Consider the following 24,631-nt stretch of genomic DNA (forward strand, 5'->3'; position numbering starts at 1 on the left):
TCGTGCGATTGCTCTGTGATGTCCATATATGTACAGACCCACATAGGTACCCACACACGTCTAATGCTGTCTCGTTCTCTGGATATCTAGGTATGCCTTGCCTCACCACCACGGCAAGCGATGAGTCATTTAGCTCTCTTGCACCTTATAGCACTTCACACATATCAGCTCAAAGCAAAAAGCAGAAAGTCAACGAAAGAAAACTAACTCAACACTCAACCCCCAGAAAGGATTTATTAAGTACGTGCTTTCAAAGGCATCATGAAAGAATGTGAGCTGATATGAGATTTCAAAAGAAAGAAAAATGTAAAGCAAGTGGCATAGCTAAATTCAAGAAGCTGAATACACATATACCTTAGTCCATTTCCATGGTTGGTGTTGATCTTTCATGGACCAGGAGTCAGAAGCTATCATTTCTTTTGCCATTTGTCCCCTGAGCATGTGACACTGAAACTATCAGCTCCACAGGGCAGGGACCATTCTGTCTTGCCCACCTCTGGATGACTAGTACCCAGCACAGTGCCTGGCATATGGTGGTTCAGTAAACAGTTGCTGGATGAATAAAACTGGGCAAGTCACTCAACTGCTATATGCTTCCCTCAGTTTCCTCATTTACAAAATGGAAATAGTAACTGCTCTACCCTCCTCAAGAGACTGGTAAATAATTAAAAAGTACCATACAGAGGTATTTTAATACTGGTTTATCTATTAAATATGTTTGTTTATATGAAAGGCCAAGCAGTGTCAAATGCTTCAGTGTCCCCTATGTTATTGTTTTTCTCTTGGGCATAAGCATGGTTAGTTTTTAATCCTCTCACATTTATAAATGGATGTGCTTCCCCCAAATATCAGAAACCAAGAATTGGTTAAAGTTCCTGAATAAGTCTCAGGATTGGAAATAAATGAATTTAGAATCCACGAAAAAAAGATTCTGAGACATGTGGTAAAACAATAAAGAATAGCCCCATCATCATGAGAAAATGCTTTTGGCTTTAGATGTTTAATGACCATACAAAAGCAAAGCACCCTCTGGCATCATCCATATATTGTTCCCTAATAATAAATTTCACTGGTCCCCAAAAGAGGCACTCTGGGAGATGAGGGGAAACTAAAGAATAGCATTCTTGGACCCTGTGTGCCTCTAATTAAATAATGCCCATACCCAGCCTCCTCTTCCTGGCTGAATCAGCTGTGTGATTGGTGTCCTCATGGAGGATGGGGTCACATCATGAAACACGGTTTCCTTGGAGATTTGTAACAATGTTCCTGGTACCAAGCCAACCGAGGTGCTTAGCCTATGACTGGCATTTAATCAAGGTCATGGGAAGTTACACTGGACCACAGAGGATAGAAAACTAGAAAAGGTAAACGAAATGTATAGAAAACTGTCTAATGCTTTTGCAATTTGTTTTCTTTAATTACTTGATTTATAAATCTTTCAAGAGATAAAGACTTACCGTGTGTCAAATACTTTTCCAACAACATCTCATTTAATTCTCACAACCCTGCGAGGCAAACATTACTATTCCCATTTTTTTCAGAGGTGTAGCCCAAGATTAAAAGAGGTTAAATAACTTGGTGAGATTTCACCCAAATCTGCTGACCTAAAGCCCCACTACACACTTTGCATTATGTCACAAGGCTGACATTTGCTGCTAGTGTGGAAGCATGAGGTCATTTGAAAGAATAATGCTTTTTATAGAAAACAGTGGAAGCAACTCTTCGCACGGCAGCTGCAGTGTTTTGGGCTGCTCTATTTAGTACCCAGTCTGGCATCTCTGGAGAGGATGCCCAACAGCTGGCTGACCAAATGCTTTCAGACAATGAGAGAAATGGCCTTCGGAACCACATCTTACACTCCTGCAGGTTTTTTTGGTTGATTGTTTATTATGACCCTGACCTCCTACGACCCAGAGAAGAAGATCCACACTTCTGAGCCCCCCATTACCTGGATTTCATCCCCAGTGAACATTTCCCATGAGCCATAGTGTCCTTTCTCCTGTCGGAAGAATTGCACAGCTTCTAAAAAGGCTTGGGCTTCAAATGTCGTCTGCTTTATGTAATCTAAAAGAAAGAGGCAAGAGCTTTTAGCAAAGAAAAATATTTTATTTTACATTTTTTCCATGGTTCTTCAAATGCAATGGTTCAGAGACTTAACATTCCCTGAATATTACAAGGGCTAGAATATGAGACAGAAAAGTTAAGCAAGTACTGAATTCAAAGTTCACTTGCAGACATATACCATGTTACTTGCTCACCATAATAGCCGATTAATTCTATCAGTGACTGGGTGTACTGGTCAGGACTAGAAGCAGATCTGTCCCCCTTTATCTCTCTTGTAAATGCTTCCCTCAGGCACCTAGGCCCCTCGGGGCTTTATGCTACCAACTGTAACACCTCACCAAGGCAGACCATTCCTGAACAGTGCATCTGGATCCAAGGCATCCCCTCCTAGTTTCCCGGATACAACTCCAACTTCTTTGCAACCTGATATCAACTTTCTGTCAAAAGGACATCAATATAATATGCTGATTTATGCAAATGAAGGATAACGGCTAACACATATAGTGAGATACTGTTCTGATAAGCATATTACATATTTCACTGAAACCTCACAAAAACCTCTGAGATGAGTATTATTATCATCTCCATTTTACAGAGGAAGAGACCAAAAGCACAGGAAGATGAATTAATTGTGTGAGGTTATACAGCTAGCACGTATATGAACTCAGTCTGACTCCAGAGCCCGCTTTGAAGTACTACTCGCTACTACCTCACATACTGGTTTTATAGGTTTGCCCTTCTGAACATATTGGATTGTAAAAGGCGTTATGTCCGAGAGGTAACATCCTACCACAAAGGAGTGAATATAGGATATTAAGTGTGGGTGAGGGAGCAGGAGCTGAATGGCCTTCCCAGAATTCCACAAATCACACCATGCATGCAACTGTCTTCATTTCTGCTACAGGCTGAATATTTGTGTCCCCTAAAATTCATATGTTGAAATCCTAATCCCCAATGTGATGATATTTGGAGATGGACCCATTGGGAGAAAATTAGGTCATGAAAGTAAAGCCCTCATGTTGGGATTAGTGCCCTTATAAGGAAAGAATGCTCTCTCTCTCTTACCAGACACTGAATCCTTCAGTGCCTTGATCTTGGACTTCCAAGACTATGGTATTTTTGTTACGGCAGCCCCAACTGACCAAGACCATTTTCAACACATAAAACTAGCTCTTGGAGGATACAATGATACAGAATTATAGAAATCTTAGCAGGGAAATGAATTTTAGAGATAATCTAATCTAACAATAAAGAAATCAAAACTTTGAAAGGGGAAATAAAGTAGGTAAAGGGAAGTGATTGATAGGGCCAAGTGTCTTGCCTCCTGCTTCTCCCACCAAAGGACACAAAGTTCTCTTGCCAATGGTATATGATCTGCATTTATAGGGCAATATTGGATTGGTCCATTGAAGGCAGCTGATTCATTGGGGGGATAGTCAGAGCTTTAGATATCGGGATTGCTCAGTCAAGAACAGAACGGTTGATATGGGGGACCAAGCTGAACTAAAAGAGGATCAATCTGCTCCGAAAGGTGACAATCAACTAACAGGTTGTAGCAGATTCTTTTGAGACTGGCTTACTAGGTCATAAGACTTAGGAACTTGGAAAAGAGAAAATACAATTCAAAGCATAGCCTCTACAAGACTTCAAGCAAAATTCTTCACCATAAAGATATCATGAAGCTCAGAAGTTCCACCTTCAAAAACATGGAACAGTAACTGACATTTCTAATAACAACATAGAGATTTGGTCAAAATCTAAATCAGAAAAAAGGGCATGTCCCAAGAATCAAGTTTTTAAATTAAAGTATTTTCTTCCTTGTTATTTTTTCTGGTTTGGCCATTGATTTAGCATTTAATCTTAGAGGTTTGGAAAACACAAATTAAGGTCTTGGTATAAAATTGACAACCAGGGGGCTGGGAGATGGGGCTCAGCATACTGGGAGGGACTTTACCAACTGAGATGGAAACTGTAATTACTACATTGAGATTCAAGATTGACTCATGGGCTCTTATTTTTAACAGCTGTTTTCATTTCCAACTTAAGGAAACAGAGAGATGGAAGAAAATGTGGTACTTGGATGGAGTGAGTGTTGCCAGACCCGCGAGCCTGGGAATGAAGTTTTAAATTCTTCACGTCCTTACAAGAAGCATAAATTTACTTATTTCTTCCCCTGCTGACCTCAGTAGCTGGAGGAGGTATTTGAAATCCTGCCTATCCCTTCTGTATCTATATCAAAGCAAACGATGACACTCACACTGATGGTTGCATTTTCAAAGATCTTTGGAAAAAATAAGTGAAGTGATAGGATTTGGAGACAATGATGTGGGAGTCAGAGAGAAGTCAAAGAAGAAATAGAAGAGCCAGAAGGTAGCAGTGGTGGAGGATGAAGCCCTCTAGCAAAGGCAGAGAAGAAAAGTATCAGTAATCAAATGAACCATAAAGGAAATTAGTCATTGAACAACAGCAACAAAGCCTAAAAGAGTGAGAATGTGGATCTGAATTCTGGACTCTTTCCCATTAAGACAGACTTAAACTGGATTTTAAGTACTCCTTTTCCGTAGGGGAAAAAGGATCGAATCTACTGATTCTTCATTAGATTTTGAGCTTACAAACTGATCAAATAAATTAATTTATATAAAACTTTTAGAAAAGTATCTGCATTATGGTAAGTTGTTTTATAAATATTGGTACTTATGATCACAAGAAAAGCTCAAAAGCAACTGCCATACCATTAAGGAAATAAGAACAAAGGTTTGCTTTGTAAAAGATAGAACTATATTCAATGGTAATATGATCTACATTGCTCTTAAATTGTTTGCAAAGGCATTGCTGAACTCGGCCACAATGTACAGGTGTTTGAGAGAAACCAGATTATCAGTTATTTGATCAACTTCCTGCCACAGATTTCATGGGAACAAATTCCAGAGTCACAAGCACCCACTCTCTTGCCAGCAAGTAATTGAGAGTTTACCTCAACGGCTCCCAGAATCAACAATGGTTTGTGGTCTTTAAGCCTTCCCCCTGCAAGCTGACTTAGAAAAATGGCAGGTATAAGCTCAAACTCTACTTTCCAACATGTTGTAATTAGGAGGATGCTTAAGGAGACAAATGTGCTAGGGAGAACTTAGACATCGTTAAATCCAGCTCCTTAGTTTCATAGATGAGGAAACTGGAACAAGAAATGGTTAATTTCTTAGCTGAAGGTCACACAGCTGGTCAGAATCAGAGCCAAGAGTTGAAAAAGTGACTCTGGCATGTCATAAGCAGCCTTGGCATTCATGCTTACTTAAATCATAGACTATGGGAGTTTGAAGTGATCTTAAAGGTCACCTACCCCAAGCTCTCTCGTTCAGTCCTGGGAGCCTTCAGAATCCCAGACAGACTCTTGTCTGGCATTAGCTTGAATATTTCCAGTGACAAGGAGCTCACAATTTAATGAAATAGTCCTTTTCGTCACTGAACTGCTCTAATTATTTGCAAAAATTTTCCTTCTGTTGAGCCAAAATCTGTTTCCATGAACTCTCTCTCATTAATCCCATTTCTGCCTTTCAGAGCAAAATAGACAAGTTTACTCCTCTTCCATATGGTAACTCTAAAAGATAGCTGAATATTCTTGTTTTCCTTAAACAGCATAGTTTTTAGATCTTTTAAATTTGGCTCTCCTTTTTTTTTTTTCTCTTCCCTTAGACCAATTCCAATTTATCAATATCTTTCTTAACTTTGGCCCCTAGACTGAATGCGACACACTGAGTATTGTCTAACTAGTGCAAATTATGTAAAGTAGAAGGATTATCTTGCTTTTTCTGGTCCCTAACCTTTTGAATACAACCACATCATACTGTTGACTCATACCTTTCTTTAGTCAAATGAAATCCCTACACCTTTTTCATATAAAACCCTTGCAGTCTAAGGCTTTCCTAACCTGTACTTCTGCTTTTGATCTTGAAGTACAGGTTTTAACGTTACCTCTATTAAATTAAACTTACTGTGACCAGCTCAGTACCCCAGAGCCTGCCAAAATCATTTAAAAAGTATTATTCTGTCCCCAAACTTCCTTTCACCTCGGTATCATTCAAAAAGTTGGTGGGCTTGCCTTCTGTGTTTCTAACCAACTCACTGATAAAAACATTCATCAGATTGGAGGCAAGGACAGAGCCCTGGGAAACTCAAACCGTTTTAGGAGACATGTGGGAAACAGATCTTGGCCATTCGTTCCACAATCTCATCCTCAGGACCAAGACATATCTACTCTCCTTACTCTCTCCGCAATTCTCATCTGTGCGGCTACATGGAAAACTCACATTTGGGAGACATGATTAAGGATTTTGCAAGTGAAGGAAAGCTTCTCTAGGCCCCTTGGGGACCGTTATTCAGGGGGCCAGCCAGAGAGAAATCGCTTTTGTTTTTTTCCACTTACACAGATTTATAGCACGTCTGAGTCAACTGAAACGCCAAAGCTCCAAGGCCCATGTAGTCATTCTGGGTTTTGACTCTGGCTGCTGTGTCGGGACTCCCTGGCTTGGATTTGGAAGTTGCCTTATTATTTTATCGGTAAACTGCGCCAAGCCACGTTAGTTGATCTGCCTGGTGATTTGTGAAAGTTATGTTACAGCATTACTCACTCCGGGGCTCATCTCACTAACGTATACTTCTAAACCGTCTTCAGCTTCAGGTCATATGTTGCCCTTTGTAGGGGAGCTGTAGCAAGGCTGTTTTGCTCTAGTTTCTTCTCTAGAACGAAGGAGAAGGAGCACGGGAGAAAGTAACCAACATCGACTGAATACCATCATGGAGTAGGAACCACATGAGATGTTAACACACACCATCTCATCTACTCCTTCAAACAATCCCATTAGGTAGGAATTAATAGTCCTACTTTAAGGCTGACAAAGAAACTGAGTTTCAGAAAGGTTAAATAATTTATTTAAACTAGCGTGTGGTCAAGCAAGGAAAGTCCTTCCAAAGTCCTCTTATAACACTCTATAGTTTAATTTCTTAACTTTTTATTTTGAGGTAATAGTAGATTCAAATGTTTTGGTAAGAAATAATACAGAGATAACCATTATACCCCTCACTTAGTTTCCCTTAATAGGAATATCTTGCGAAACAATATCACAACCAGGAAACTGACATGGATGCCATCTGACCATCTTATTCAGATGTCATCAGTTTTACATGCATGCATATGCACATGTGTGTGTGTTATGTGTGTAAGTATTGTGGTTTAATTTTAAAATAACTTTAAATTTCCTTTCCTTCTCAAAGTGTAGAATCATATAATTCTAGAATTTAAATATACCATAGGGATCATCTAGTCCAAACCGCTCATTTAATGAGTGAGCAGATTGAGGGCCAGACAGAATGTGACATGACATTATTAAAAACAAAACAAAAGAGAAACCCCTCACTGGAATTAAAAATGAATGGGGTCCATTCCAATGAAATAGTAATGAGTTTTTATTTTTATTAAAAAATTTATTTATTCACGATCAACCTAAGCAAACATTTATTGCCATATTATAAATGATAATTCTTATGAGAACTAGCCCCAGGATTACTTAGAAGTCCCTGAATTGTATTTTGTAAACTACTAGATTAAAATATTCATCTACTGAGCTGTGTATTACCTACTGTGATGATATCTGTGTTAATGGACGCAGTCCTTCCAGGAAGAGAAGAGGAATAAGCCAAGAAAAAATATACACCTCATGGAGATGAAGAGACCTGAGGATAAGTTGTAACGGTGTTGCTCTAGGTGAAAATACAAAGATACTAGACCTCACTCAGAGGATATAAAAGACTCCTCAAATAAATGGAAGAAAGGTGTTTCTAGTGAAGACATTGTCTTAATAGAAATTTTTAACCATACAGAAAAATGCTGCATGCCTCATCCAACTAAAAGCAGTGCATCTCATCAATTCTTGACTTGTCAATAAAAATGAAAGACTGTTTGTCAACAGAGCAAAGGAAATGGTGATTACTAGAACAAGTGAAGATGGACTAACCTCACTTCCTTTAGACAGACATAGTAGATTTGGAGATTAGAAGGCTGTTAGAGACATCCTGTATCCAGATTTTAGCAAAGCAATTAGTAAAGTCTTGCATGATTTTGACTGACACACTGAAGAAATTTAGATTTGTTGGTAATGCAAATAGACATAATCAAATAGTTAAACAACCTAAACGATGGGTGCTGTTTAAAGGGCTGAGGTTACTGACATCCTAGAGAAAAATCTCTAGGGCACTGCTCTTAGAACATTTTCAATTACTTGGGAAAGGTAAGAGACAGATAGATACATGGATGGATGGATGGATAGATAGATAGATAGATAGATAGATAGATAGACAGACAGATAGATCAATAACCCCAGGTTTCACTTAGCTGTGAGCCCAGTACAAGTCAGTGGTGTGATACAGCTGTCCACAAGGCAGGTGACGTTGGACCACCGGAATGTGGAGTAAAACAAGGACAAGGATGGTCAGAGCTGGATTCTGAGATATGCTGCTCCGAGCTTATCATTCCATACTTCTCGCTCATGCTGAGCAGCAGAATATTTTACAAAATTTTTAAAATAAAGGAAAAAGGCGAAATACTCCTGAAGAAGACCAAGTGAATGAGGAATCCCGCAGCCTTGGAAAGGAAAAACCTAGAGGGAATAAATCTCCATCTATGTGAAGATCTGCAATGCAAAAGAGGACTGGATTTGTTCCATGTAGATTCAGACACTAGAGTCAGGATTACATGGTCCAGAGTAGAATGTGGCAGATTTTGATCCAAGATAGGGAGCAAATTTCTAAGATTTAGATGTATCTTAAGAGTGAAACTGGCTCCAGTAGGATGTCAGAAGTTCCCCTCAAGAGGAAATGTTCCACAAGGCTGAGTTACTTTGTGGAAGGTGTACAGGCTTGCTCAGATCCCTCTGTTATACACTCTCATGATAGCATATGCCTCCTCACTATAGCTCCTACGATAATGATAATTTCACAGATATTAATGTGATCATTTGAAATATGCCTTGCCCCTAGACTGTAAACCCCAAGAGGACAGACAACTGCTGCCTACATTCACATTCATCCTCAATGCCTAGTTCAATGGCTGGCACCTAAGAGAGAGAGAGAGACAGAAGGAAGAAAGGAGGGAAAGGAGGAAGAAAGGAATTCAAACGCTAGAGGGAGGGCTGAATTAAATCTCCTTATAAAGTTCCTTCTAAACCAAGATTTCTTGGTTACAAATAAAACTCAAGGGTTGCAAATGAATCAGATTCTCCTAAGGAGCCCTTTCCCTACTGTTGAAAGGAGCTACTCTATCCTACGCTTCTCAGACTTGGGTGAGCACCAGAATCCCCTGGAGCGCTTGCTAAAATACATAACTCAGAAGCCAGAGTCTCTGATTCAGCAGGTCTGGGATGGGGCCCAAGAATTTTGCATTCCTAATAAGCTCCCAGGTGATGCTGAGGCTGGGGGTCCAGAGGCACACTTTGAGAACCACTCCTCTCCCTAACATTAGGGGACTGGTTCTCAAACATCAGAATCACCTGCGGTGTTCCTTAAACATGCACTTCTTGACCTTGCCCCAGAGGTTTCAATTCAGCAGGTCTGGGATTGGGCCCAGGAATCTGCATTTAAAAAGCTGCTCAGGTGATTCTGTTGTAAGTGGTTTACAGACCAGAGTTTGAGAAAAAAAAGGTACACAGAAGAAAGAGAGAGAGTAGAAGATCGTGACTCTGGAATGCCTGAGGTCTTGCTGACCTTGTTCCCTCATTCTCAGGTTAAGAAAGGTCCCTTTTGTCAACTGCTCACTCACTGAACACAAATGAACCCTCATACTTACTCAAAGTGATGTATAAAAATAATACTGTGACGACGCTTTATCAAAAGGTATGCGGACAAGGAGATATTCCAGGCAGGTTCATAAGGACATTATCTCATACAACTAGAACTCTGTCCATGGAGGGGAACCCCCACTCACTTGAGAAGCAGTCATCATTGTCTGGACATAAGTCCTCAGATGTAACCCTGATTGAACCTCATTTTCCCCTTTTTGGTACTCAGTGGATGTAGGGGCATTAGCTGGTATGCTCCTTTAAAAACCACGTGTCCTTGAGGCTCCTTGTCTGGGCTATGCGCCAGCATTCAGATGATAACAGTCCTGGGCTTGGCCAACCCAGCTGCTTTCTCGTGAGAGAGTTCAACCAAGACCCTCACAGTCTGAGGGAACACGGAGTTCCTCCAGGGACAGGGAGGGGGGTTTTGGTCCTTGGAATGCAGGTCATACAGGGACAGTCCCCCTTGGCAAGCATGTAGCCTTGGTTCCTCTGCCTACTTAAGCCAGCTTCTCTCAGGGGGCGGCAGTGGGTGCACATTGCTGTCCAGCCAGCTGCCTCTGGACCTTCCCTGTAAGTAACTCCCAATAAACCCATATGTCTCATTCGCTGTCTCCAGGTCTATTCTTTGGTCTCTCGGCAACCTATCCCGCACTGCTCACGCAGCTGGGCGTGTGGCGGAACAGTGGCTATGTGGACTCTATCTTCTGTGTGGCAGCCTTCTTTTCTTTAGCAGAGATGAGCTCATTTCCTTTACCTTAAGTTTTTTTCAAACCCTTAAGAACATAAAAATGACCTATGCTCCTGTCTCTTCCAAAAAGTAGGAATGGTATCATCAAACTCCCGCTAAGGGAGGAGAGAAGATTTGCTTCTTTCTGAATACCATGAAGACACTCTGTGCCCTGAAGCCGCATTCACTGAAGCTGCTCTCCAGGGGCCTGAAATAGTTTATCCAGCAGCGTCTGTGCCTTAGACACCTGGGCAGAGTCAGGCCAAGAGAACAAGGACACAATCAATTATTTCCTATTGCCCAGGACAAACACATATGGCTTTATATGGGTAAGATCTGTATTCTAAGTCAGTGAGAGCAGAACTGTCTCCTAATCTCCTAATAACTGTTTGTGGAGATGGTGCTGAAATGACCTCAAGAGGAAAAAAATAATTACACCCCAAAACTGAGCAAAACAAATGAAAACTATCTAATTTCCTCTTTAAAATGTGAGTTTTAAAAAGAGTTCACTCTGTAATGTTTACAGGTGGTTGTGGCAGAGCACAGATTCGGGTAATCTTTCAGCTCATACCACAGAAACTGAGCCACGCGCCTCTCGCTGATGTTGTGGCAAGTTGTGTGGTTTACTCCCTCCAGGCAAAAACTTACCACACAACCTGGACACAATTTAAAGCGAGTTTGAGTTTTCAAATAAATAGGGAAGATGCTTCTCTAGCCACAGACTTGTCCTTCATTTTCAATGACACTTTCTCTTATTCCTGGAAATGACTGTTTACACATGGGTCTTGGCATAATTTGTCACTGCAGCACACAAAAATATTAGGGAAATTCTTCCTGACTGATTCTATGGATGACCTTCGTCTGGTGAGCTCAGAGCACCTTGCCTAGTCTTACTCACATCCATGGGAGCACACTTTCTCCAAGTAAGGCAGACAGTGGAACGACTTGGCCAGGTTGACATTACAGAACAAATCACTGGTATTACCTGGTCTCGCCTCATCACATCCTAGCCTGACACACCCACAGAGTACAGCACTGTCTGATGATGCTCTCTGGGGATCTGCCACTCATCATCATGACCAATGATGAATAACAGCATCCACCTTGCACTTGTCAGGAGATTTTACAGTCTACAACTCATTTCATTCTCACAGCAAGCTCATGAGACAGGTAAGCCAGATGTAATCATTCTCAGGTAGAAAATGGAAAAAACTGAAAACCAAAGAAGTTTAAGTCACTGCCCAAGGTCATATGAATACGTAACTCATTTTAGCGGGTCATAAAATGAGAGTTAAAAGAATAGGCAGAAAATAAATTTCTAGTCCCATACAGACTCAACTTCGAAAAGGACCTAACCTTACTTCAAATTCCTAACTACAGCAGAAGTTGTAACTACTTTTGTCTAGGATAAAATATCTCAGTTTCTTTATTTGTAACCTTTTCCCAAAGACCTAAAAAATTAAACTGACCCTTTCCTAATTAAGTAAGGATGGCAGCCACAGACTCCTGGAAACCCATTACCCTGCCCTGATCAGGAAGGCGAGACTGGCCAATTTCATGGCCTCCTACTTAGGTTTGGAGGGCGCAGTGTACAACTTAGTCCTCAGGTTCTTAGGGACTGGATAATTTTTTAAAAACTGGGAACTTCAGCAGTCATGTACCAATAAAAATGGCATCTACATCCCTAACCTATTACAAGAAGGGGGAGTGCTAGCAACAGAGTTCTTTTTAATTTCTGGGTTAGCTGAGTCCACAATGTGTACCCATTTTGCATAATTGCTTTAAGCCAAAAGACACTAACTTGGAAAGTATCTTGTTCTTGGGGTGGTTGAAGGCCTATGACTGCATCAGCATATGTTGTCTCACTAAGGGATCCATTGAACGTATGGTAAATACGTGATTTTATTGTGAAAAGTCAAGCATTTTCAGTAAAGTCCAAGGAAGATCTTGTTTAATAACGTGGCTAATAACAAGTTTAAGAAAAATACGATAGGAATACTGATTGGAATATTATGCAGTCACTAAAATAACAATTATGATGACCTAGATGCACCATGGAAAAGCAGTTTGGAGGTAATTTTAATTGCAAAAGCCACATGATAAAATTACACATACATCCTGATTAAGAAATGTAAAATATTCACCCATTTGAGCAACAACTGCAAAGGAAGCTATGGGGATTTTGTATTTGTGGCTCAAACTTTGTGAAATGTTAGACTGTTATCCTTAGGAAGATTTGTGCTGATCTAATGACTTTTTTTTTTTTTTACCAATCCTCTCATGACCATGAGCAATATTTGCCTTTCCAGAGTCAAAATGGTCCTGTGGCACTTTGCCTCTTAGAACCTCAGAGAGCACCCATGACCACCAGCAGCTGCCAAATCATGGCACATTCCAGGGTCCTGCCATTCAGGGTCCCTAGTGAGGTGTTTGTAAAGTAAATTAACTGAAGTGAGTGAATAGCCTTTCTCTCCCTCAGAAGGGGGGAGCTCAAGCCTGGCCCCTCATTCGGTCCACCAAGAAGTTTCCACTGTGGCTTCAACTGAAGAGGTCATTCTTGTCTTCCTCTCCTTAAAGATATCGTCTAGTGTGCTTTACTCAGAACAGGCCTCTGCTGCCTCCATCAAGTGTTTTCTTTCAAGAATGGAGGGAAAACCCTTACATCTTGGAGCACTTTCTGGTTTGTCACACATGTCCTTTAAATTATTATTACTACCTCCTGCTTGCCATGAAAACTGAGCATGGTCATGGGACGACACAAGTGTAACATGCATCAGAAGCTGGAGGTTCATCTATGACACAACTGGATGAACTTGTGTCCCCCTACACTCTAATGTCCTTGAGGACAAGGACTGTCATATTCATCACTGTATCTTAAGGCCATGGCACATTGTCTGGCACCAAATGTCATTGTGAATAGACAAACGAACAAAGAAATTAATGACAATAATACAGAGGAAGCATGCAACAGCGGGGACAACTGTCAAATGGGAATCAAAACCGGGTGCTATTTCTACTTCCACCACTTTGGCAATGGGACTTGAGGTGAGTAACTTTGCTTCCCTGGGCTTAATTTATCTCATTTGAAATGAGAGCCTGACTGTCAGGTCTCCTTTTTCAGCTATGAAACACTGTAATTCTATGAAACTCCAAGTATGGTTAGTTTATCAACATTTGGATAATGCTTTCCATAACAGTGTTCCAACTTGGGGATACAAAGTTCCAGCTGCAGGACCATCTTATCCTTTTCTTCCCACTAAACCTTCTATCTCTCTCAAATATGCATCTTCCTCTGGGCTGCAGAAAGTTATCAACATGGCTACCAGAAAATAGTAAATGACAAATGTGCCTTTCATTATATTTCTATTGGACAGTGCTGATCTGAGTCTCTTTGCCCTCCCCCTTCCATTAACCTGAGTAACAGTTCAGTTTGTGGTTATTTCCATTGGGCTCAACACCTACTTGATTAATTAAGCTAATAAAATAGTGAAAATACTCAAGTTTGTGGTTTCATGCTCTATGACGAGATTATAGTAAAACTGATTTGTCTTATGTAAAACATTAAATCATTAACAAATGGTCGTATGGGCTTGGTCTCTAAAATACCCCTTTTTGTCTTGACAAAGTAGAATCTGCCTGATATCCCTCAATTTAACATTCAACAAAAGCACTGTGATTTACAAAATCTTTCAGTTCTCCAGAAAAACCACCACATTAGCTTGAATGTTTGAGTCTAAACTGTAAGGACATTAAAAGATTCTGTCTCAGCCAGAAATTTCTCTTTTATGAAACGCTGCAGAACACGACACATTATAACCTTTGTCAAAATCAAGATTATCAATTGGGATATAGGTCAGTTCTTGATTATCTTTGTTATCTGAAGAAAGCGATGGCAATGATAATTCTTAAAACTTCATGCTTGCTTCCGTACTGAAGTTAGGGAAGCTTTGTGAGCACTTATGTTTGAATTCTGGTGAGTCCGATGTGACAGTGATTCACTCTATTTTAAAACAAGAGCAAATTTGCCTTGTGGGGAACTAACTCGTGCTCAGCTCTCCCTCCTTCCTTACTTTCCATGAGAGTGGATGGCATCTCAGACCAACGCTGATCGAAACTACCCACTTCTCTTCCTTTCTTTGTTCCTTATCCTTCCGACTGAACATTCTCCTGCTCCTACACACACACTCACAAGTGTGCATGCACACACACACAGAAACAAGTCTCCCTGAGCTACAGAAAGAAATCAATACTGGTTTTAAAGGCCGCCTCCAGGATAAGGAAATGCCAAGTGGGAGGGCAAAGAGACTCTACCAAATCATGGTACATTCTAGGGTCCCAACACTCAGGGTCCATACTGAGGCGTTTGCCAAGTAAATTAACTGAAGTGAGTGAATAGCCTTTCTCTCCCTCAGGACAGGTAGAGCTCGAGCCTGGCTCCTCATTCAGTCCACCAAGCAGTTCCCACCGTGCTTTCAACTGAAGAGGTCATTCTTTTTTCCTTCTCCTTAAAGATATTGTTTAGTGGCCCACTGGCTCAATGATATGAAAATATTAATGAGATATTTCACCTTGTTTTTTGGTACTAAGTTTTTGAAATCTGGTGTGTATTTTACACTGACAGCACATTTCATTTCGGACTAGCCACATTTTACATGATCAGTAGTGTCACATGTGGCTGGTGGCTACCATATTGGCATAGCTCTTAACGCTCATGGTTTAAGAGTTTTATTGTTTATCTGAGTGGGGACAGAGGAAGGAGGCAATAAAAGAGAGCATGCCACTGCACACCTGAATCATATTCACGTCGCATCATTATAAAGGGGATCTGCTCAGATGTACTTCTACTCTAAATCAATAAACAAGGAAGAAACAGGACTTTATCTCTAAGTCATCATTGCACACATAGCACAGTTCATCTAACAGAGCAATTCCAGGATCAGAATACCAGACAAAAACAAGAAATAAGATGACATGTAACAAGTCCCTATATAGATTAAATTTAGAGTTTAAGACCCTTGACAATTATAGATCCCTCATAAACCCTACCTTCTGGGCAGTGGAGAATCCTTGTGGCTTTAACTTTGAGAGCTCTCTCACAACAATGCCATACCATAATAGTCCTGCTTACTGTGGTAGAAAACTGCTAACCACCAACAGACATATTAGATGATATCATTTCCAAGCAGGATATAGCCTTACAACAATCTGCTATATTTATAGCAACAAATTGTTCACCCCCCTCTTACCCTCCACCAAAAAGAAAAACAGCTAAAATGCTTAATGGATTTAGGTCCCTCTGTTCCTACTGTAGACAATCTCAGTAGTTTCTATAGACTTGAATTACATGATGTAATTAACTCACTCCATGAAACTATTTGGAAGAATTGGCCCAATGATGTAATTCCCTGATGACAAAACAGAGAAAGAGGAAGTAAAAACAAAACCTCAATTCCTGTGTTGGAGGTGTCAAAGCTTTTGAATGCATGACACAGACAGAGAGACAGAGATACAGAGAGATACAGAGAGACGGGGGTGGGGGGAAAAGAGAGAGGGAGGGAGGAAGAAAGTATGGTTTATACATTTCCTGTGAGGGTGTGTTAGTTATGAGTAAATGACTTTTGGGTGTTCACAGTTCTTAATGGTATTTTTACCATTAGGAAAGACATGATGGAATCATAGGACTAGAACGGGCTTTTAATGTCCAGTTCATTTCTCTACTATTAGGGCAGCTTTCACTTATTAAATAACTGTAACAGCTATAAATTATTCCAGACCCACGATCATAGTAAAAGCTAATATTTATTAAGTAGTGCATTCCATGTGGGTTTTCAAGTTAAAATTAATCAACTTTAATTCATTCAGGAGACATTCCCTCAGTCTCTCCATACATCACATTTTAGAACACAAGAGTTCTCATCATCGCTCAATTCTCCCTCATGGGGAGCCTACATTTTTCACATTTATAACTGAGGACGTCTCTGCAAGCAGCATCTCCAATGGAGTTAGAAATACCATTGGAAAGTCATCACTGTGTCTTCCCAGAACTTTTCTCGCAAACTGAGTAACACGAGTATCTCTAATATTCCTTACGGTTTTTATTTTTCAACCTCACACTTGGATTTTTTCTGGATCTCCTCTGATAGCTCTCCACAACTCCACATTTCTTACGTTTTAGGCCGGGCATAGTTCTCCCTGTTTAATTCTGTGCATATTTACCATAAGCTTACTTTATACCACAGCCTGCCCTCACCCTCCACTCCAGCACTCTTGAACCCCCTTCACCTACTCTATCTTTCCACAGCACTTACCTTCTAGCAGATTATATAATTTGCTTGTTTATTATGCTTATGACTTATTTTCTGTCTCCACCATCTGTCCCTAACTAGAATATAAGTGTCACGAGAACAGAGATCTTTGGGATGTTTGTTTTGCCCACTGCTGTATCCCGAGTGCATAGAATAGGGTTCAGCACATTGCACATGCTCCATAATATTTGTTGAATAAACGATTGTAGATCTCATCAGTGTGAATCCACATGGTTTCAATCAAATTAATATGTAAGTATTCATCTAGACCCACATTGCTAGTTGATTAAGTATAATTTTGCAGGGCAAAATTAAATGTCTAAATCAAAAATAAACATTTATTTTATTATGATATAGAAGAAAACTTGGTGAGGCTGGTAGTATTCATTCTTTAAAAAGTTTGTTATTCTTCAGTATCAAGGATTGGGAGTGGTGATTATTTCTGATTTATTCCCGGATTTTTCTAATTATAAACACTGAGTCCACAAGTATACAATGTTCAGACTGAGGCTCACGCACTTCTCAGTTTATATATAGGTATCAAATATTCAATATATTTTAGGCTCCTGACTGACATCTTTCTCGGTTTTACAAATTAGATCTCATGATTTTAGATTAAAAAATATTGTGCCTACATGCTATCTGGAGAAAATTGACCCAACTTTTATTTTTTTAAATGGCAATTCTATTGATGTGGGGTTTTTTTTTAATCCTCATTTTATCCCCAATGCTTATTATTGTGCCTGAAATAGGGTAGGGGCTCTGAAAAACTTTATTTATTTAATGAAAAATAATACTGGCAAAGTTGGAAAAATCTGACCAAGGACATTTAGGGAAAAAGCAATAAATACAGTATATTCAAAAAATTTTAAAGCTAGGAAAAAGTGATACTTGATTGATATAGAAGTGAGAAAAATTATATTTCAACCAGAATTATTGCTCCCATGGCCTAATCCCTATTGTATATTCACTCTCTCAGCAAACACTGGTTGAACATATTCTGTGTATGAGTCACTGTGAGGAATTCTCTGAGTACAAGGGAAGAAGATTTGGTTTACGGGTGTGAAGTTTAGTGTGGGAAATAATGAGAAATCCACCACCTGTTCACCATTGCAACCCCAGCACCCCAAATAACCACAAGGCAGATGTTCAATTTGGTAAAAGTTTGGTAAAAAAAAAATGCATAATTCTCCATAATACAATAAAGAGTGTGATACATGCTATTAGAAAAAGCAAAGAGCCTTGAGAGTTCAGAAGAGGAAGGGGGTCTCCCTGGTTTGGGATGGGGACGTTTACCTGGAACAGGGAGCTAAGTCGACAAGGGGAGGTTGGACTGTGGCAGGTGACAGGTGTTCAAAGCAAAGGGAAGAGCGGGACCCAAAGCACAGAGGCAACCCACACACAGCACACCCCATCTGTCCTCCTCAAACAGCATTTCCTTGTTTTTAAACACCCAAGCTATGAAATCTTCAAACCAACCTGGAGAAAGCGTTTTTAATTTATATTAGGTGCAAATATAAAATTATGTGGTTATAAAGCCTTCTGACAGAGTGCAGGGCGATGGGCTCTGGAGTCTGAGAAGTCTAGGGGCTTCCTAAGTGCGACCAAGATGCTGTTGTGTTACATGAGACCCCATGAGCCAAGGACGGAGGACAGAGGACAGAGCCTGGCATTCGGTGGGTTCTTGACGGTGGCTAGTGACTTTCCCTTCACTGGGTGTCCTAACTACAGCCTTGGGCTTAAGACTGGCAGGGAAAGCATTATAACATCTAGTCTATCCCCATCAGTGTAAGTCTGGTCTTTAAAGTGAATTTTTAAAGTCCTCCATTGAATAGGACATGTAATACATTAATAATATTTTCCAAAGTAATTTATAAATTAATGTAATTATAATTAGAATCCAGTGGGCATTAGGGGATAATTAGCTACAACAAATGTAAACTCACAAATAAGAATATATGCCTAAAAATAGTCAAGAAAAGTATAATATGAATGAATTGTAAGGGTAATCTTCTCTTATCAGATATAAGAACATACAACAAAATAAAATAAAAATTGCATTAACATGGGAATAAACAGATCAATGGAAAAGAAAAGAGGACACCTACATAACCTCAAGACTGTATATGATGTCATATTACATATTATATCTATAATTTTATATGGCAAAGATAGTAGCTTAATTTAATGGGGAAGGTTAGAATTAATAAATGGTGCTGGCACAATTGGTTATCCATTTAAAAGTAAAATTTTAGACCACTGACATGAATATATATACACATGACTTCCAGGTAGAGTAGAGATTTAAATGTTAAAAGTAAAGCAATATAAAAACTTCAAGGAAATTACATATGTGGTCTAGGATCAGGGGAAATCTTCTTAACAAAGGCAGGAAATCCAAAAGCCATAAAACAAAAGATGACCATATTTGTCTGTATAAAAACAAGACACCTTTGCATGGCAAAATATATCATAATTAAAGGCTAATGACAATATAATTAGTCAATGATAACAGACAAATGAAGAATTTGAGAAAAACATTTTCTTTTGGTGAGGAAAACTGGCCCTGAGCTAACATCTGCTCCAATCTTTCTCTATTTTGTATGTAGGACACCGCCACAGCATGGCTTGATGAGTGGTGTGTGGGTCCACGCCTGGGGTCTGAACCTGCAAACCGTGGGCTATTGAAGCAGAGTGTGCGAACTTAACCACTACACCACCAGGTTGCCCTGAGAAAAATATTTTTTTATTTTATTTTATTTTATTTTTTAAAGATTTTATTTTTTTCCCTTTTTCTCCCCAAAGCCCCCAGGTACATAGTTGTATATTCTTTGTTGTGGGTCCTTCTAGTTGTGGCATGTGGGATGCTGCCTCAGCGTGGTTTGATGAGCAGTGCTATGTCCACGCCCAGGATTCAAACCAATGAAACACTGGGCAGCCTGCAGCTGAGCGCGTGAACTTAACCACTCGGCCACAGGGCCAGCCCCTGAGAAAAATATTTTTAATGAAGATATAGAAGAGAATTAGTATCTAAGTTTTCACAGAGTTCTTACAATGACAGAAGAATGAATGAATGAAAATGAAAATGAGCAAAGAGCACTGATGGACAATTCACATGAAAGTAAGTCCAAATGGTGGATAAATATCGGAGAAGATTCTCAGACTCCCTGGTAGTCAGGGAAAAGGCACTCAGACTAACAAAGAGATTCCCCACTCCTCCCTTATCAGCCTGTCAAAGCAGAAAAAAAGCAAAAAGGCCTATTGGTGACAGAGAGGCAAGAAAGAGTACTCTCATACACTGCAGGAATGTGAAATTTTACAGTCCATCTGAAAATTAATCTGGCAACATCTAGTAAACTAAAAATATATTTACCTGTAAACCTAGCAATCCCAATTCCTGGACACTACCTCATAGAAATGAATACATGAGGATAGGTGTTCAAGGATATTTATTTCATCATGGATTATAGTGGCAAAGCTAGAAACAAAGTTAAGGTCATAGATAAGAGAATGGTTGAATAATGTAGCGTACCAGCCATGAAATATTATATAGCCACTCATAAATTAATTATAGCTCTGTCAATTGACTCGGATAGAGGCCCTATTGAGTAAGAAAAACAAAACGCAGGAAAGTATGTATCCCATAGTCCTATTGTTTTTAAAACAGTGACCAAAACAAATCCCTATAATGTATGTATGTATGTATACAGAGAAACATATAGGTTTTTAATACTGTTTATGAAGAGAGGAAGAGAATGGGAGGAGAGAGCAAGCAAAGGAAAAAAAGAGCCTAGCATTTAATGATATCCAATTTATATATTCATATAAAATTATGTGTTATATACATCTATCTGTTGATAGATGGATGATGGATAGACAGATAGACAGATAGATAGATGAGAGAATTTTAAAATAAAACAAAAAAGGGGCAAATAACATTCGTCTCAAAAAATCATTTGGCTCATTAAAACCCTCTGCTGACAGCACGTCTGTCCTCAGGCCACTCACGTTTATCAAAGCCACTCTTCTTCCATGTGATCCAGGTAAGGTGCTCAGCCACCCTGTGTCCTTATCTAGCAGATGATGGCAATGGAGCACATGATCGCTAAGGTTCTTTCCAGCTGAGTCGCCGTCATTTGATGCCCTTGCTTCCCATGTCACTGGGTTCAGAGAGCAAAAGTCTACGTTTGTAGTTCCCCAGTAACCATGTAGACTATGGAAACAAACCCAAAAGGGTCAGAAAGCAGAAGCAGAGTACATCCCACTACCTGATTTCTGTTTTTACCCATTCTGATTTTTTTTTTTGACTAGGCCATCAGTCCAATGCTTATTTTCATGATGCTGTGAAGCCATCACCACAGCGTGTAACACGCTCATTTGCCGTGCATTGCTGATGTGCTCTGCAGTGCTCACTAAATTTCTGTCGTGACTGCGGCCCACCAAATAGGCATTTCAAGGGAAGGGCTGGGTGCCAGTTGCATGGGCAGCATGGTGAGAATGCCATTGCTCAGCAGGGAACTGAGGTCTGAAACCAGAAAGAGGACAGCTGAGTGGGTGTGTGCACGGCAGTGGGCCTTGCCACGCCTCCACCTCACAGCTTTTTAGACAAGAATCAGCCAGCACCCATGCGCCCCTGCACATTAGAGCCATATGAAACTGGAACCAAAGCCTGAACTTCAGGGCAGAAGGAGCCAGGGCGAGGTGGCGTGAGGTGGAGGTGGGGAGTGGTCAGCACAAGGACTGTAGAGAACAAAGAAAGAGAGAAAACAGGAAAAGGTTGGAAGAATAGGCCCTCTTATGAATACTGAAAATAAACCGAGAACTGTGGTGTTGAGTGGGGTTGAATGAAAGCTATAGCGTTAACACAGGCGAGGGGTGTAGGCTGAGGGAGCCACGAGGAGGAAGCCATGCCTCAATGGGCATTTAGACAAATGCAAAGCTGCAGGCAGCTGGGAGTAAGCATGGAGCTAAGAACCCCTAAGAAGAGCACTGGGAGAGGGGGGGTGGGGGAGACATAGATGACAAATCCCTCAGATCTCCAGAGCAAAAAATGATAAAATTTTTAAACATGCGAAAATTTCAAAATATTATAAAATCAGCTTAAAAAGATTATAAAATTGTGACTTAGAAGCCACTTTTATTTATCTTCAGACATCATGGAGAAAATATGTTTCATCAGGATAGAAAATAAAGGAAAACTACAAACACTATTTATGGAATGACATTGCAAAAATTGATGCGTTGTTTCATGAAAATAATTTTGTAGTAAAAATAATAACAATGCATGATATGTATTAAGCATTTGCTGTATGTCAGTCATTCACTAAGTACTCCCCTTGCATTATCTCATGTAATTTTCACAATAACCATATGGAGTAGGCACTTCAAGCACCTTTGTCTTACTGGTGAGGAAACTGAAGAGTAATGAGGGTAAATAACACAGCTCTGAGGTGGTGGAGCTAGAATTTGAATCCAAAATAATCTGATTCCAAATGTAAAGCTTATGACCACCAAGCCATAACCCTCTCCACAAACAGAAAATCTATTTCAAATATGCAGTGTCGAGTTTTGGAGAAAGCTTCTTGTCTGTTTAACCCTACCTCATGAAGAAACATGCACTATCACATCCAAATAATTTGTGCCCACAAACGTTTCAGTCACGCAAAGTCTATGGGCCCAGGCTGCCCGAAAATGCATGGGTCAAACTAAACACCATAGCTCTTATTTTCAAGTATTTTCTAGACCAGGGGTCAGCAAGCTTTACTATAAAAGGCAAAACAGTAAATATTTTAGCCTTTGGAGGTCATAGGGTCTCTGTTGAAACCACTCTTCTCTGCCATTGCATTGCAAAAGCAGCCAGCCCAGGCTTCACACAAAAATGGGTGGAGGCCCGATCTGGCCTGTAGATCACGGTTTGCCAAATCTTGTTCTAGAGCATATATTCTTCAGGGTTAATTTGCCATTTTCCTCCTTCACAGAATCTTCCCCTCGAACCAATCTAAACCAAGTCCCTCTGTTATAATTTTTTGGTGCATCTTTTACACACACATCTCAAATTGCAATGAATTTTTTTCTTTATTATTGCTAGTTTGTAACCTCTAAGAAGGCAGGAATGATATCTGTTCTGTACATTATTGGACTCCCAGCACCTAGCGAGTGCTTGATATACAAAAGGTGCTCAGTGAGTATTTGTGAGAGGGAGGGAGGGAGGAGGGAAAGAAAGAAAGAAGGAAGGAAGGAAAGAAGAGAGGGAGAGAGGGAGGAAGGGAAAGAGGAAGGAAGGAGAGGGAGGGAGGGAGGAAAGAAAGAAGGAAGGAAGGAAGGAAAGAAGGGAGGGAGGGAGGAAGAAGGAAGGGAGGGAGGGAGGAAGAAGGAAGGGAGGGAGGGAGGAGATCAGGGAGCAGTTCCTCATACTTACCCTGGTTCTGTGTTCTGGAGTGGAATTAGTGTGCTCCAAAAAGCCACCTTCCCCAGAACCTCTGTGACTAGCACTTTGCAGTCTTATGGTACCATTAGAAATCAAGTGCACCAATGTCCTTTTATATAAAAAAACAAAAAAAGACAAAGTTTCTACCCTTTTCTCTGCAGGTGTAAGGGCACCCACAGTTATTCTGCCAGAGGAAAGAAAGAGAGGAAAGAATGGTAAGATTCACCAGGTTTTTTCCTTGCACCAAGTCAACATCGGACCACGCCAAAGTACATAGGAGAATATCGCCTGCAGACCTACCCTTGGCGCCACCCGTTTATCCATAAATGCTCCCCCCGCCCGGATAACCTCAGCCACTGTATTGCGGTGGGCAGAGACTCCCATCACACCGGGTCTCTTGATCCTCCTCACTCACTTCCTAGTGGGAGCTCAGTCTCTCACCAGGTTTTATTAATGGCGCTTTATGCGGCTCCTCTAAGGAGCTCCCAGAACTTCATGTTTAGCAGTTGACTCACCTCACCGCCACCACGTTGTGGTAGGTGTTACTAGTTCTCTCATTCAATGTCCTCTGCCTTATGAAGGCTTTAAACGCTAAGGCGGTTCCCCTGTCCTACCCCATTAGTTGACCTTCCCTTCACTTGGAACTACTGACACCTTATGCGTAGAAGGACAAATAAAAAGGAAAGGTGAGATTATTTTTGTTTTCCTTCTGGTAGATATGGAACAGACTGGAAGCTTTACCTCTGTTATTCTGGATGTGTTATTCCTTCCAATACAACAAAAATGCGATGGCATATTTATAGGATGCATGTAATAGACGCCACTCAGGGGCTTTAACTGAACTTGTATTTAGTCCGTAGTGATTTTAAATTAAAGATTCAATTTCTACTTTTAATTAAACAAAACTCCTATTTTTGTGACTGCGATTGCGATTTCAGAATCTGGACTGCCTACAGTACAAGAGACACATTGCCTTTTGGAACAAAACAAAATATGCCTGCTCCTTCTTTATGACAGAAGATGTTCAAAGACTTCCCCTCCTCAGCCATTGGAGGCTGCACATCCCCAGCTTTCTCGTGCTATTCAACACCTCTCTGAACACACTCTAGTACACTGCAGCAGCAAGAACACCGATCTAGGTATGAATCGGGCTTAGCTATCTAACAGCCTCGTGAACTTAAACAAATTTCTTAATTTCCATGAGTCTCAGTTTCCTCATCTGCAAAATGGAGCTAACTAACAATCAATTCTCCTTAAGGACTGTCACGGAGATTGAAAG

General features: G+C 40.3%; 1 protein-coding gene across 1 annotated transcript in view; it reads right to left on the minus strand.

The window, feature by feature from the left end:
* Positions 1-24,631, minus strand: part of NIBAN1 (niban apoptosis regulator 1) — a 143,132-nt gene that overhangs the window by 25,099 nt on the left and 93,402 nt on the right. The window contains exon 6 of the mRNA XM_046682378.1: positions 1,949-2,064. Coding sequence (XP_046538334.1) covers positions 1,949-2,064 — 116 coding nt within the window. The remainder of the gene's footprint in view (positions 1-1,948; positions 2,065-24,631) is intronic.

The sequence above is a fragment of the Equus quagga genome, chromosome 13 (assembly GCF_021613505.1).
Source record: "Equus quagga isolate Etosha38 chromosome 13, UCLA_HA_Equagga_1.0, whole genome shotgun sequence".
Taxonomy (NCBI): domain Eukaryota; kingdom Metazoa; phylum Chordata; class Mammalia; order Perissodactyla; family Equidae; genus Equus; species Equus quagga.